General features: G+C 40.1%; 1 protein-coding gene across 3 annotated transcripts; it reads left to right on the forward strand.

Moving 5' to 3' along the window:
- Positions 1–875: 875 nt before the first annotated feature.
- On the forward strand, positions 876–15,671 carry dhodh (dihydroorotate dehydrogenase). 3 transcript variants are annotated; one of them, XM_061702214.1, is made up of 9 exons: positions 876–960; positions 2,866–3,078; positions 6,525–6,724; positions 10,546–10,628; positions 10,839–11,026; positions 11,715–11,828; positions 12,307–12,460; positions 12,531–12,690; positions 13,348–15,671. In XM_061702214.1, the coding sequence occupies exons 1-9, from the start codon at positions 943–945 to the stop codon at positions 13,418–13,420; spliced, it is 1,203 nt and encodes a 400-aa protein (XP_061558198.1). In that variant the 5' UTR covers positions 876–942; the 3' UTR covers positions 13,421–15,671. The 3 variants fall into 3 exon arrangements, with proteins under 3 accessions (XP_061558198.1, XP_061558208.1, XP_061558219.1); XM_061702224.1 differs by having other exon boundaries at positions 13,652–15,671; XM_061702235.1 differs by lacking the exon at positions 2,866–3,078 and having other exon boundaries at positions 888–960.
- Positions 15,672–16,354: the final 683 nt, after the last annotated feature.

Raw genomic sequence — 16,354 nt, forward strand, 5'->3', positions numbered from 1 at the left:
CTGCCCATCTTCTAGTCTATAGTATTTTGCATGTCAATCTAGATGTTTTTTGTTGTTTTTTTTTTTCCAAGAGCAAGAATGCACCCATTGGTGTCATGCAAATTGGCACACATAGATTTCTTTGTTTAATCTAATTGTATTGTATTTATAATCTAGTTTAGTTCGAAAGAAACGGGCTACTTGTATGCAGGGTAAGAAGCCTATAGTATGATATAAAGTTTTATCCTGATACATAATGCACGCACAGTAAAAGGATAATTTAAATATTATAAAATCTTATCATTATATTATTTTTTTCTGTAATTATCTACCTCCGTTTTATCCATTATGGCCCCACCACTAATTTGGATATGAGTGGCGTAAACTCAGTATTTTTAAAATGAATGAAATGAATATCAAGGGCAGACACGCGCAGAACACGCACAAAATGCAGCGTCTGCTGCTATCTAGTGGTAGATTCCTGAATTTCACTTGTTTGATATTGCACATGGTAATGCTTTGTCAAAGGAATCGTGCCGGTTTATTTTAAAGTCAATTTTCTCCCCCAATACTGGAACCAAATAGTTAATATGGAAATACAAAACTATCGTACCAGTGTGTCAGATCTAGTTTACACGTTGAAATAATTATACAGTGATAGTCATCATATTGTGGAACAACATAGAAATTCATTGTCTCAACTTTGGAGTACTCTTTCACAAAAATCACTGCATGGATCTTGGGTTAATGTTGTTTTATAACAGAAACATAACACTACATTGATCAAACAGCACCACGATAGTAGCGTCCTGTGATGTGACGCAGCCCTCCAAGCGTGTTTCAGGCCGGATGGAAATGTCGCGAAAAGATGACGCGTTCTCTCGAACCCACGCGTGTTTGTGGAACGATGTGACAGACCAAGGCAGTGTCCTTCCTTTCATTCCAAGTCGGAACGGGGGGCATATGGCGGCACATTTGAAGGTAGAATGACACATCAACTTTTTCATATCACTGACATGAAATGTAGCTTTTGGAGTTTGGTTCCAAGAGTACACTGGCTAGCTCGGTTGCGAAACACAATAGGAAGTGAATGTTTCTTGCAGCTGTTCTTCAGAGTGTAGCACTCCGTGCAGTAGCACTTTTAGCTGTCATGAATTCATTCATAGTGAGCGCTATATGTGCTTGTTTTCATTCTACGGAAATTACATCTGATGTACGAAATATTGGGCACGTACGCACAGTCAGGTGACAAAAGTACGCATACTGTACTAGTAAGATGTACAGATAAATGTGTTTTTTTTAAAAAGTGCCGAGTACTGATTCAACTCCTCAAGTAAACGCCAAAAACGACAGAAATGTACAAAAATGTACACCATTTCTCTGCACACAAAAGTAGTTTCCCTGTTTTAACTCAGCCTTTAACGCTATCAAAACCTGTTCCCATAGCTAATGTTGTGAATTGACAAACAAAAACATGTTAAATAAGCAAACAAACAATAGCAACAATAGCAAATTATATATATCCATCCATCCATTTTCTACCGCTTCAATATATATGTGTATATATATATATATATATATATATATATGTGTGTGTGTATATATATATATGTGTGTGTATATATATGTATATATATATGTGTGTGTGTATATATATATATATATATATATATATATACACAATTGCTGAAAGGATTGTCGGTACCCCCCTACCCACCATTGAGGACTTGCACGCTGCCAGAACTAAGACAAGGGCGTGCAAAATCCTCTCGGACCGTCTGCACCCCGGTCACCAGCTCTTCCAGCTCCTTCCCTCAGGTAGGCGCTACCGATCAACGCAAACTAGAACTAGTAGACATTCCAACAGCTTCTTCCCTCTTGCGATCAACTTCTTAAACACCTAACCTATAATTCCATTACAACAAGCTGGAAATTTTTTGACTTGAGTTTGTTGTCACATTTCTGTGGGGCCAATTATGTATTACTCGTGCACTCACTGTAGTTGTCTCGCCATGCTGCACTATTTGCATATACTGGCCACTCATGCCACACTAGCATCTGCTCCATTTGCACACTGATTGAGGAGTATCTGTAACATTTGCACAACCAACATTGTCCCAGATGATCGCACTACTCGTCACTTTAAACCGCATACACTCCTTGAAGTCTCAGCGCCCTTTGCACAATGGTCATTGCACCGGACTATTGCAATATTAGTCATTCGAACTGCTCCAAGTGCTAGAGGACTGCATCTTTTTGCACAATTGTTTTTTGTCAATGTCTTTATGTCTCCAAAGTGTTCTGTAAATTGACTGTCTGTTGTACTAGAGCAGCTCCAACTACCGGAGACAAATTCCTTTTGTGTTTTGGACATACTTGGCAAATAAAGATGATTCTGATTCTGATATATACACACACACACATATATATATATATATATATATATATATATATATATATATATATATATATATGTATGTGTGTATATATATATATATATATATATATATATATATATATATATATATATAATATTAGTTCTACAGCCAACAACATCAACCAAATAAGAAATAATTTTACTTCATCTAATGTGCTGCATCATTGTCATTAATCCTGCCCCGGTCCTCAGAACTGTGAGGTTGACGCTCAAACCAGTCACCCACCGTGCCGCCACATTTGAAGTCCTCAAATAAAATACTTCAGTACAGTATCAAAGTGTTTGTACTGAATACATTTGAAATGCCTGCAGAAAGTATATTACAATTGAGGGACAACCACAGGAGAGTATATTCACTAGAATATTTCTCGAAATAATATAGTCTGTTCATGTGTCTGTCAACCATAAACTTGTATGTGTGTGTCATCTTTTCTCCTGTCTGTGAACAGAAGCAGCTAAAAGAGGCAGTGAAAATCATCGGCTCAGGTAGCCTCCTCTTTGCCTCGTACCTCACAGTGGTGGGAGATGAGTGTTTCTATGCCCACCAGTTGATGCCCCTGCTACAAAGTGTAGTGGGGGCAGAGACGGCCCATGTGCTTGCGGTTAAAATGATTAGTCTGGGTTTGGTTCCTCTCAACCGCTATCAGGACCCACAGTCACTGGTGAGTGCATCATCTTCCAGTCTCACTAAAACATCATGTTGTGTCCTCAACACTGTTGACAGGGTTCGTACGGTCTTGAGAAACCTAGACAAATAATTGAAATAAAAAATGCATTGTCCAGGTCCTTGAAAAGTAATTTTATATTTAGGATGTGTAAAACAAATAAAATGGTGTAGCCTGCGATTAAAATGGCAAGTGACACGGAAGTGCAACGTCATATATAAGTAATGCATACTGGTAGTTTCGATGCCCGGTCTGCCGACCCCCAACAAAGAACAGTGTGTCTGCTGCAGCCACGATCGAAAGTGTTGCTTAACTTTGGTAAAAATACAGACAGCACTGAGCAACACCTCCAATAAAATTATATCGTGCAGAGGAGGTTGCACAACTAACATGGTTAAACACCTAAAGTAAAATAATAATATCAGAGACAACCACCTTTGACGTGCTCCCTGTGGCTGCGACCCTCAACTCGGCCACCGCACCTTAAGTCAGCATCAAGTGAGTAAAATAATTAAATGCGTTTTATGCCAACATTAAGGCAACTAACAAATTAAACTGGAACGAAAACAGTACATCAACTGAAATACAAATAAGCACCCAGCATAAGCATAAGTATTTTGTAACTTTCTTACCAGTTTAAACATTAAATATCTTGTTTTTAGTGTGTTAAATTGAATATACACCGGCTGAAATAAGTATTTAACATGTCGCCATTTTTCCTCATTAAATATATTTCCCAAGGCGTGATTGACATGAAAAATTCACCATATGTTGGGAACAACCCAAGTAATCCATACATACAAAAACATTACAACAAATAAGATCGGGAAATTAAGTTATGTCTAATAATGTGAAATGACACAGGGAAAAAGAATTAAACATGCCAACTGGTATTTATTCAATACTTACTGTAGAAAAGCCTTTGTTTGCAAAGACAGCTACAAGACACCTCCTATATGGAGAAACTAGTCGCATGCATTGCTCTGGTGTGATTTTGACCCATTCCTCCACACAAGCAGTCTTCAAATCTTGAAGGTTCCGTGGGCTTCTTTTATTGACCTTGAGTTTCAGTTCTTTCCATAGATTTTCGACTGGATTCAAGTCAGGTGATAGGCTTGGCCATTCTAGCAGCTTTATTTTTTTCTTCTTTGAAACGAATTGAGAGTTTCCTTGGCAGTATGTTTTGGATCATTATCCTGCTGAAATGTCCACCCTCATTTCATTTTCACCATCCTCATAGATGGAATCAGATTTTTGCATACAGCCTGTCGCCATGGGCGTGCATCCAGCCCATGGTGACAGAGTACATTACTCACTGTTTTCCCTGTGACAACAGTACCTACTAATTCCAGGTCTTTTTGAAGCTCTCCACAGGTGGTCCTTGGCTCTTGGACCACTCTTCTGATTATACTTTGCACTCCTCTGTCAGAAATCGTGCGAGGAGCACCTGATCGAGGCAAATTTATGATGGTAAGATTGGCTTTCCACTTACGTATTATGGCCCCAACCGTGCTCACTGAAACTTTCAGAAGCTTAGATATGCTCCTGTAACCAATGCCATCATTATGTTTTGCAACAATTAGTTTGCAATGGGCGGCACAGTGGGCGACTGGAAAGAACGTCTGCCTCACATTTCTGAGGACCGGGGTTCAATCCCAAGCCCTGCATGTGTGGAGTTTGCATGTTCTCCCCGTGCCTGCGTGGGTTTTCTACAGGCACTCCGGTTTTCTCCCACATCCCAAAAACATGCATGGTAGGTTAATTGAGGACTCTAAATTGCCCATAGGTGTGAATGTGAGTGCGAATGGTTGTTTGTTTATGTGTGCCCTGCGATTGGCTGGCAATCAGTTCAGGGTGTACCCCGCCTCCTGCCCAATGATAGCTGGGATAGGCTCCAGCACTCCCACGACCCTTGTGAGGATAAGCGGCTCAGAAAATGGATGGATGGATGGATAGTTTGAAATGATTTTGAGACGTGTCTTTGTTCTTACCCATCATGAGATGTGTCTTGACTCACACCTTGGCAATGAGACATTTTTGTAGGCCATCAATTAGGACTGAACCAGCTGATATTCATTCGCATTGACAAGGGACTCAACTGCTGTTTGATTATTGATAGATTATAGGTGTTGTCTTGGCTTTCCATGGCTTTTTGCCCCTCCCTTTCAATACTTTTTTCCCTGTGTCATTTCACGTTTTTACACATAACTTAATTTCTGAGCTTATTTGCTCTACTTTCTTTGAATATATGAATTACTTGGGTTGTTCCCAACATTTGGTGAAATTTTCAGGTCAGTAGCACCTTTGGAATTATATGTAGTGAGAAAAATGGTGATGTGTTAAATATTTATTTCAACCGCTGTAAGTTGAAAAGAATTTGCAAATCATTTTGTTCTGTTTTTATCTTTTAGACAAGGTCCTAAATTCACTGGATTTGGGGTTTGTAGGAAAAGGTATACGAAGCTATGTTTATTTTTATAAAGACTATATAGGGCGGCACGTTGACCGACTGGTTAGCAGATCTGCCTCACAGTTTGAGGACCCGGGTTCAAATCCGGCATCGCCTCTATGGAGTTTTCTTGTTCTCTCCGTGCCTGCATGGGTTTTCTCCGAGTACTCCTGTTTCCTCCCACATCTCCAAAACATGCGCGGTAGGTTAATTGAAGTCTCTAAATTGCCCGTAAGTGTGAATATGAGTGCGAATGGTTGTTTGTTTATATGTGTGCCCTGCGATTGGCTGGCAACCAGTTCAGGGTGTACCCCGCCTCTCGCCCGAAGATATAGCTGGGATAGGCTCGTGACCCTAGTGAGGATAAGCGGTACACAAAATGGATGGATGGATGGATATACTGTATATATATAAAAAAAAATCAGTGGCAAGTGGTCCTTTATCGCTCTAGAATACATCCACTCCTGCACTGAGCAACAGCAGAATCAGATTTCCGCATTTAGCATCATAACAGGAGCATTCTGAACTAAACTGACCTTGTTGGCACATTTGAGCGAATTATGTGTGATTTGTTGAAAACAAGGATGTGAGACATGAGAACAAACCTCTTTTTTTAAGTACTGTACTGTACAATGTAGGCAAACAACAGGGGCCATGTCAAATGTTAATTTTAGTCTATGCCGCAGCCCACTAAAATATTGATTGTCTTTGTTTGGACACATTTGATTTAAACCATGCAAACCTTTTATACCCTGCCCCCCAAAAAGAATCATAATGGTGAATCATTTGGAACCGGTATCATAATCAGGACCCAGAATCGTTCAAATTCAAACATGCCAACTCTGCTCTCCGCTCACTGTGGATTCTGAAATATTCTATGGACAAAACAGCAGGAAAATTTGTTAATTTTTCTGTCGTGGAAATTACGTTAAAGGTTTGGAAAAGTATTACTAAAAAGTGCATGAATCCTGTGTTGGCCTTCTAATGTGCACAGGAAGTTAACGTCCTTGGCTTAAAGTTCAAAAACCCTGTTGGGATCGCGGCGGGCTTCGATAAGCACGGAGAAGCAGTGGATGGTTTGTACAAGATAGGCTTTGGCTTTGTTGAAGTTGGGACCATCACTCCCAAACCGCAAGAAGGCAACCCCAAACCACGTGTGTTCCGACTAGCAGCAGACCATGCCATCATCAACAGGTACGGTTGTCACGAATCAGGAACACCATCTTTTGCATTCATTTTCATAAAATATTTCTGTCATTTATAAACCAGATAAAGCATTTCATCCATTGACTCAATTTTCTGCTTTTAATCTGCTGCTTTACCTTTTATGTCACTTTATCTTGGGGGGGGAAAAATCATCATTGTACAACCCGAATCCCAATTGATAAACTTTGTTTTTAGCAAATAATCATTAACTTACAATTTTATGGCGGCAACACATTCCAAAAGAGCTGGGACAGGGTCATGTTTACCACTGTGTAACATCACCTTTTCTTTTAACAACATTTGGGAACTGAGGACACTAATTGTTGAAGCTTTGTCGGTGGAATTCTTTCCCATTCTTCCTTGATGTACAGCTTCAGCTGTTCAACAGTCCGGGATCTCCGTTATCGTATTTTACGCTTCATAATGTGCCACACATTTTCAATGGGAGACAGGTCTGGACTTTAGGCAGGCCAGTCTAGTACCCGCACTCTTTTACCACGCTGTTGTAACACCTGCAGAATGTAGTTTGGCATTGTCTTGCTGAAATACGCAGGGGCGTCCATGAAAAAGACGTTGTTTGGATGGCAGCATATGTTTCACCAAAACCTGTCTCTACCTTTCAGCATTAATGGTGCCTTCACAGATGTGTAAGTTGCACAGCCCCATACCATCACAGATGCTGGCTTTTGGGCTTTGCGTCCACAACAGTCCGGATGGTTCTTTTCCTCTTTGGCCCGGAGGGCACGACGTCCACAATTTCCATAAACAATTTAAAATGTGGACTCGTCGGACCAAAGAACACTTTTCCACTTTGCATCAGTCCATCTTAGATGAGCTCGGGCCCAGAGAAGCTGGTGGCGTTTCTGGGTGTTGTTGATAAATGGCTTTTGCGTTGTATAGTAGAGTTTTAAGTTGCACTGACGGATGTAGCGCTGAACTGTATTTACTGACATAGGTTTTCTGAAGTGTTCCTGAGCCCATGTGGTGATATCCTTTACACATTGATGTCGGTTTTTGATGCAGTGCCGCCTGAGGGATCGAAGGTCATGGGCATTCAATGTTGGTTTTCGGCCTTGCTGCTTACATGCAGTGATTTCTCCAGATTCTCTGAACCTTTTGAGGATATTATGGACCGTAGATGATGAAATCCCTAAATTCCTTGCAATTGTATGTTGAGGAACATTGTCCTTAAACCTTTTCGACTATTTTCTCACGCACTTGTTCACAAAGAGGTTAACCTCGCCCCATCTTTGCTTGTGAATGACTGAGCAATTCAAGGAAGCTCCTTTTATACCCAATCATGGCACCCACCTGTTCCCAATTAGCCTGTTCTCCTGTGGGGTGTTCCAAACAGGTGTTTGATGAGCATTCCTCAACTTTCTCACTTTTTTGCCACCTGTCCCAGCTTTTTTGGAACGTGTTGCAGCCATAAAATTCCAAGTTAATGATTATTTGCTAAAAACAATAAAGTTTATCAGTTTGAACGTTAAATATCTTGTCTTTGTAGTGTATTCAATTAAATATAGGTTGAACATGATTTGCAAATCATTGTATTCTGTTTTTATTTATGTTTAACACAATGTCACAACTTCATTGTAATTGGGGTTGTATATACCATTTTTTTAGTCCATATTTTTATAGCCTTAAACTTTTCTTAACGATCTATTTGCTGCTTTACCCTGTACTGTTGTAACATTTGAATGTCCCATCTGGGCATCCAGAAAATGATCTTAGTTTATCATGATCATGCTTTTATCTCAAGTAGACTTGACTATTGTAATGGTCTTCTGACTGGATTTTCCAAAAGAGCATTAAACAGCTGCAGCTCATTCAGAATGCAGCAGCTCAGGTTCTGACCAGAACAAAGAGGTCAGAACATATTACTCCAATTCTAAAGTCTCTTCACTGGCTCCCAGTCAGCTTTAGAATAGATTAAAAATTTCTGCTACTGGTCTATAAATCACTAAATGGTTTAGGTCCTGAATACATGAAAGAAATGCTAATGGAATATAAACCCAGTAGGGCTCTGAGATCTCTACAGACTCAGGTCAATGTGTGTGAAATGTGCAATATAAATAAATTTAATTTGCTTTGCTTTATCTTATCTTAAAGATTGGGATATTTAACATTAGTTATACCTCACAGACTGAGGAGTATCATAAGTATTAGCCACGTTTGATAAAAACACATTGGTGTTCTGGATCTCATAGTAGTCCTACACAAAGGTATACACTGTGCATACACTTACCCGTAACTTCTTGTGAACAATGCTCTCGAGTATAATACGCACCCACAAACTCCATCCCATAATTCAGGAAAGCCTTATACCTATGTATAATCCACACCATTGATTTGCTGCTATCCATGCTCAAAACATGAGTATTGTAGTATTGTTATTAGGTTTTTCAAAGAAATATTCTCCTCTGTGTGCATTCACTAACGTTCCTGTCACGCCCTCACCATGAATTTCTGGTCGACTTCTCACATTAGCAAAGAACAAAGATGGTGATTGACTCAAATCAATGCGCAATGATATGGTAAGGATAACATTTTCATAGTACTGTAGCATCTTCTTATCATCACTGAAGACGTCAGTCCGTTTATCTCTGTCTCTTTATTGTAAAACAACAAAACACGGCTACTCCGGGCCATAGCCGACGCCAAAGCAAGCAAGTCACAAACAGAACATGACTCTGTGAGTCTCTCTCTCCTTGTTCCCACACCCGCAAGTTGAGCGATACATTCAAAATCGCTTGAAAATAGCAGTGCTCAGTACAACAGAAGATGAGATGCTAGCCACAACCCTTCAATAACACACAACAAAACATAACCCAGTGGTTAAAATGTTCAATAACTACTGAACATATGGAAGAAATGTAATTAATTGCTTTGGTAATATTTTTGGGGGAATTGTAAAGTGACTTTGTGGACTCCCTGTATACAGTAGCAATGATATAGACATCTGAATTTTGGCAGTTATGTCAATTAGGCCACCAGCATAAAGGAATACACTTGAAAAAGAGCACAAATCCTGTCTTGTCCTTCTCTATCCTCTCTTATCTGGTTCTCTTGGTTAGTTATTGCATGTCTTCATCGGGTGTATCAAGACTGTCTATTGTTCTGCCCTTTTCTGTCCGGCTGCATTTTCAATAAACATCGGAATAATTAAAAATTTAAATATAAACAGAGGGAGTATATCAAACTCCCCTGTTGCACAGCAAAACTGTTCAAGCACAAAGGCATACAGAGCCACCATTCTGCAAGGCCATGTTCAGCTGAACAGGACAGGTTAAAAAAAATAAAGTGGACAAATACTGCAAAAATTATTAATGTATATGCAAATTTAAATTATAGCGTGAACGATTGTTTCTATTTCTGCAAGGCTCAGAGATAAGACTGCCTATTTCCAAAGACATCGATATATTTTTACACTTTTTTCATCCATTTCAATTTTAGTTTAATTGTGCCAAACGGATTTTTTAAAACTTATTTGTTCCTCCTGCGATAACATTTTGCGTTCACTTTCACCTGCAAATGAGCCCCCAGCTTTGTGGGTGGATTTGAGAATGATTTACCGGTAAGTATTTTTTCTCTCTCTTTTAGCATTTGAATCATTTAGTGAGTGTATTATAACAGTAAGCAGCCCCCCCATATGTCGTACAGTATTACTTCCCCATGGAGATAAAACACGTGAGCGTAAAGTGGCTCCAAAATGGCTTAATTGGAGGTGCTTCCTTAATAGCAAGTTTCTCTAATGTGAGGTTTCAGTTGTTTAGCAGTAAGAGTTCTGTGTGCTCCTTGTTGTCTAGATATGGTTTCAACAGCTGTGGTGTTCTAGAAGCACAGCAGAGGTTGAAGGTCCGGAAGGCTGCTCAACAGGAGCAAACTAGAGGTTGGTTTTTTCATGTTTTGTGTGCACCTTTTATGGATTTACTCAATTATTTATAATTCCTATTTTTCACTATTGCCTCACTGAATTTTTCACTGTTTGTCATTAACACAGGCTCTTTCTTCTTTGGCCTCATTAACTGTGTGTACTGTGGTTGAGTCATAGGTATGATGATACAGATTGTTGTGTTTTTTTTTTGTCTTTTCTATCCAGCCGGCCTTCCCCTGGGCATCAACCTGGGGAAGAACAAGCAGTCCCAGGATGCAAGGGCAGATTACTTGGAGGGGATGAGAGTGCTGGGCCCACTGGCTGACTACCTTGTGGTAAATGTCAGCAGTCCCAATACGCCAGGTCTCCGCGACCTACAAGGCAAAGCTAAGCTCCGCCGGCTGCTCCATACGGTATGTTGAAACATCACTTCATTATTTTACTTTATGTGACTTTGCGCAATCATTATCCACAAAACTTGAGCCATCTTCACCTCCAAAGACTCACAAGGGGTCACATTTTATAATTTCTAAAAATATACCGCTACCAGCACTGCAGAAGCAAATACTGGTTCCTGTTTTCTGTTTCAGAGACATCATCAGTAACTCCTGGTCCTAACTAAACAGATTCAATTATATAAAGGCACATTGTCTATTCACAAGTGTATTCCAGGGCGAACCTGTATAAATCACAGGTGTAGCTTTGATTTACCTCCACAGCAGATGGTTGTGTAATATTAGAGTAAAGAATGTCAAGGAGCAAGCTATTATTACATGTACGCACAAGGCAACCTAGCAATTCTTCTTTTTTATGATAAATGTTTCCACTAGTTGCAATTGATCTGCTGCTATTGTTTTCAACTTTGCCCTCACCTTCGACAAATCTAAGCCCTTGCTACCTCATTGGTTTATACAGTGTTTATGACCTTATTCAAATAGTTTGAGTAATTTAAGATTTGTAGTATAAAAGATTTTAGGGATCATATGTTTAAAGCCTTGTAAAATTGCTTCTTTTTGAATCATTAAAACGGGTATCATTTGTTTGTATATTCCAGCTTTTGCTCTAATATCCTCCTATTAATGTGTTCTCAAATGATGGCAGGTGTTGAAGGAGCGGGATGAGATGCATGAGGGACACAAGCCTCCGGTCCTGGTCAAGATCGCACCTGACCTCAGTGCACAGGACAAGCAAGACATTGCTGACGTCGTTACTGAGGTCAGAAGTTTGATTTCAATCTAATCTTGGTTAGATATTACTCTGAGCTCTTTGCATTCATTTCCAGATAGCTGTAAGTTTGCTAATTTGTTTTGTTTGTTTAAATGAATTGTGGATTTAATTGTTTAAATGAAAAAGATTCTTAAGATTTTTGTTGTTTAAACTTCAGAGGCTTTAAGTTTTAAATAGTCTACGTCAACGTTGCCCTTTCGACTGTTACCTCAGCATTACTTCTGGAGGTCGTTTTTAGAAAGTACACAGCAGTGTTCCGCCGCTCTGTTCAGCAGAGCGAGTGGAAGACAAACCTTAATGGAAGGGGCACTAAGAAGGGCAAATATTTTTACAACACTCTTCTTTGGGAGGTGGTGGGGGGTGGGGGGGGTTGTGGAAAATATACATGGGAGACACATGCGCGCGCACACACACACACACACACACACACACACACAGTCTCACATTTATCTTTTGTTTTTTCCAGCTTGGAGTGGATGGCTTAATGGTGTCCAACACCACTGTGTCCCGGCCAGAGATGCTACAAGATCCTCAACGGTGTGAGACTGGTGGGCTGAGTGGGCAGCCTCTCAAAGACATGTCCACAAACACAGTCCGAGAAATGTACAGCCTCACTAAAGGTATGCGCCTTCGTTTTTTTCTGTTCCTCTGTAAGTGACAGTCAGTGCAAGTGGGACCATGTTCTCCTAGGGAAAGTGACAATCATTGGAATCGGCGGTGTGGCCAGCGGACGGGACGCGATGGATAAAATCCGTGCTGGTGCATCATTGGTTCAGCTTTACACAGCTTTGGCCTACCAGGGTCCTCCTGTAGTGACCAAGATAAAGCGGGAATTGGAACACCTTCTGAAGTGAGTATCATTCCTTGTTCAAACCGCTGTAGTTTATTGCATGCTGACTGACGGAAATAGAGATCATGAACCCTTTGTCATGGTGGAGTTTTGCTCGGATCAGCAGGCTTGAGAGCCTATGCATTGATTCGATACGCCCAATCTAATGCAGGGTTGTCGAACTCATTTTCATCCCCAGTCACATCAGCTTGATACTTTCCCCCAGAGAGATGGTTTCCTTTGTAAATCCATGTATCCTACATGTCCCAGTGGTGAGAAGACTTGCACTGCTGCATAGAACTGGAATTGTTTCTAGGATTATGATCGGTACTACTTGAGTATATTTTTCACTTTTCTGTACTTCTGCATTTTTCTTACGGCTTTTTAGTTTTACTTCTAACATTTGAAAACAAGATTCTGTCTTGGCATTTTAATCCTTACTTTGTCAAGATAAGCTCATTACTTTAACAACTGCGGATGCTAACACGGCCTAAAAGACAAAAAGAGGGAATTGATAACTTCTTATAATGTTCTTATGGTGCCTCTCCTCTAGTGTATCAATGTTGTGGCCTGGAGGTGTATTTTACTGTTGTGTAAATGACTTCCTGTGGTTAAAAAAAAGTTGACTCATTTTCAATCTGATCTGATCACAAATTACGTTACTATGACTTTTTGCAGTGAACAAGGATTTAGCACTGTTTCTGAGGCCATTGGGGCCGACCATAGGGGATTAGGTGGCTCGACTCACTAGTGACGCCCGGCAAGGATCGCGGACACAAGATGATATCGCCGCCTCCTCTGCAGCAGTTATTCCTCCAGCTGGGCAGAAGTTCATCTTTTTGTTACAGCGTAATAGCAATTCGCAGAGTGCTTCAACTCTTCACCCACCCCTCCTTGTTTTTACAAATGAATGAATGCTCTTGTTGTAAATGCATAATATAACATTCTGAAGACATCCATCCATTTCTGTACCCTTGTTCAGGGTCACAGGGAAACTGAAGCCAATCCCAGGTGACCTTGGATTAGAGGCGCAATACACCCCAACCTGATCACCTCTCAATCACAGTGGAGACAAGACAACCACTCACACTCATGTTTTTTGACTGTGGGAGAAAGCTAGACAAGCACAGGGAGAACATACAAACTCAATACATGCAGTAATGGCTTGAGCTGCACGTCAAACCTGGAGCCTTCTTGTTGTGAGGCAGCAGTACTAACGAATGTTCTGCTGTTCAGTTCATGTGGACACAGCATTGATATATATATACGGTACATATTTTATTTTCTAGATTAATTATAATAGTTAAATTGTACACAGAAAAGCAGTACGTGTCATTTATTAAAAGTAATTTGAGCTGCTGTTTCTTGTCCCCTAATTCCAGTAATGGGATACATAGCCTAATTTGTATTGCAGAAATGGAAATGATAGTTGCAAATGCAGTATACCGGTAATACATACAGCAGCTGTATTGCAGGGTCTGGTTTCCTTTTAAACAGTTCGAATCACACAGTCATAAATTGAAGTTAGAATTTTTAGTTAAAATCCCAGATTGGTAAATTATATTGTGACATACAAATTTACTGGAAGAGGGTAAGGATACCATTACCGCTGAGTTAAAACTGGAATGCATTATTTTATATCTGAATAAATTTGAATTTTAATCATTTAACAGAATTGGGACTAAATTACATGGTTAGTAGTGATCTGCATGTATTATTAATTTAATCACACATACAGACTTCCAACTCAAAGTTAATGAAGAGCTTGTAGGAGCAGGCAAGCGCTGCCTCCTGGCACATGTGCGATAACAATGCAAATAGTACTCAAAGATGGAATTTGATATTCAGGATGTATTAGGTGTAAACATGATAAAGGGATAGCTCCCATTGTCTAATCTGACAGTCACCATCACATATTCATTGTTTTTCCTATTCTGCCTTTCCATTTGAGGGAAAATTGTTTTGGCATTATTTAAAGGAATAGCACTGGCAAGCAGTAGGTAGACAAAGACAGTCAGAATATACATTCTGCTCCCTGGGTTCCATGAGACACTGCTCTCATGTTGTATTTTGTAAGTTCCCAATATGATGACATTTACTGATTTATTTCGAACTTGGTTTGCTCTGACAAACCAATCAAAGGAAGGAAATATGATGACATTGTGGGCTAGCTGGCCCGCTGAGGTGAGTTGGAAATTTGATTGGTTAAATCGAAACACAGTCTAAATGGTTCTAAACAGTCTAAATTACATCGGCCAGTCCTAATTTTGAAAGATTATCTTGTCATAGCAGCTCTGATTGGACCTAATCTTACATCAACATGTACCAGAAGCAATGCAGCCAAGAGAAGTGCTATGAAGTGAAGAGAATAGACTGTTGGGAATAAATTGATACAATTTCACGGACCCAATATTAGAATGCAGGTGAAATGGAAGTCACTGCTTCTGATTCAGTGTAGGCCAGCAGAGAAGGCCTTATAGCCCTGACTTCTCACCACCCATATTTTTTTGTCAATCCACTGCTTGTCAGCACTGTTGATACAAAGATGCTACAATATAACAGTTATACGTAACAAGAACTGATGGTATATAGGACAGGCAGAAGAATAAGCAAAAACAATTGAGCTGTGATGGGGACGACAGTCGGAAAATGACTTGAATTGGTTGTTTACAAATAGTTGGGTCAATAGTTATTGCCATGGCTTGTCTGCGAGGCTGGGCAAAGACTGAAACGCCATGTTAAAACTGAACGCAAAGCGGAACTGCAGCGTTTACTTTTGACGATGTGTCCTCTGCATGCAGATACTGTAACTTGTTGTCTTGTTGATTAAATGCTGCATCTGTGAGTAAAAATGTTGATTTTACTTTTATACCTTTAGAGGCATTGATTTTTGTCAATGTCTTTATGTCCCCAAAGTGTTCTGTAAATTGACTGTCTGTTGTACTAGAGCGGTTCCAACTAAAGGAGACAAATTCCTTGTGTTTTAGACATACTTGGCAAATAAAGATGATTCTGATTCTGATGCTCTTTTTTTCTTCCAACTCTGGGCTTTCACTTCTGCAATAGCCGCTCGACTCCTGCCCCCAGTCGTCATGATATACAGTAGAAAGCTGTACTAGGCGTTGGCCCTTCAGTATAGGGGACGGGGTGCTCTATGGCTCATTTGCATGAGACAGGACCGCCCCCTCACAACAGGCTAAAGTTAGGCTGAAAACATCATAAGGGTGCTGTAATTCTCGGTCAATGGTGTATTTGGACAAAAGGCATGTCACAGACAAGCCACCTGAGACCTGTTTTAAAGGTGCCATATTGTGCCAAACCAACTTTTTCTAGTATTCGGGATGCAATATTGGCTCTACACTGCCTCAGTAACCGTGAAATATTATCGTCCACGCATTCCTAAATTCCAGATGTTTTTCTGCCTAAAATCAGGTCATTCGAATTTCACGATCTTATCTACGTCACTTGCGATGATCTCCGCCTAACTCTCCGCTCCCGAGCCAAAGCTGTCAACATAACAAACACGTGTGTTCTCACAAGTGGGTCTTCTACATGGAGGCAACCAATCAGAGGAAAGGCCTAGCCAAATATGGACAAAGCATATTAAAAACTTGGTCTAACAGAAATAGCTGGCAGAGTGCCCTTTTCTGGAATATGTATGACAAAACTAAGGTGTTTTTTAAAT

This window comes from Phycodurus eques, chromosome 2 (assembly GCF_024500275.1).
Source record: "Phycodurus eques isolate BA_2022a chromosome 2, UOR_Pequ_1.1, whole genome shotgun sequence".
In the NCBI taxonomy this organism is placed as follows: Eukaryota; Metazoa; Chordata; class Actinopteri; order Syngnathiformes; family Syngnathidae; genus Phycodurus; species Phycodurus eques.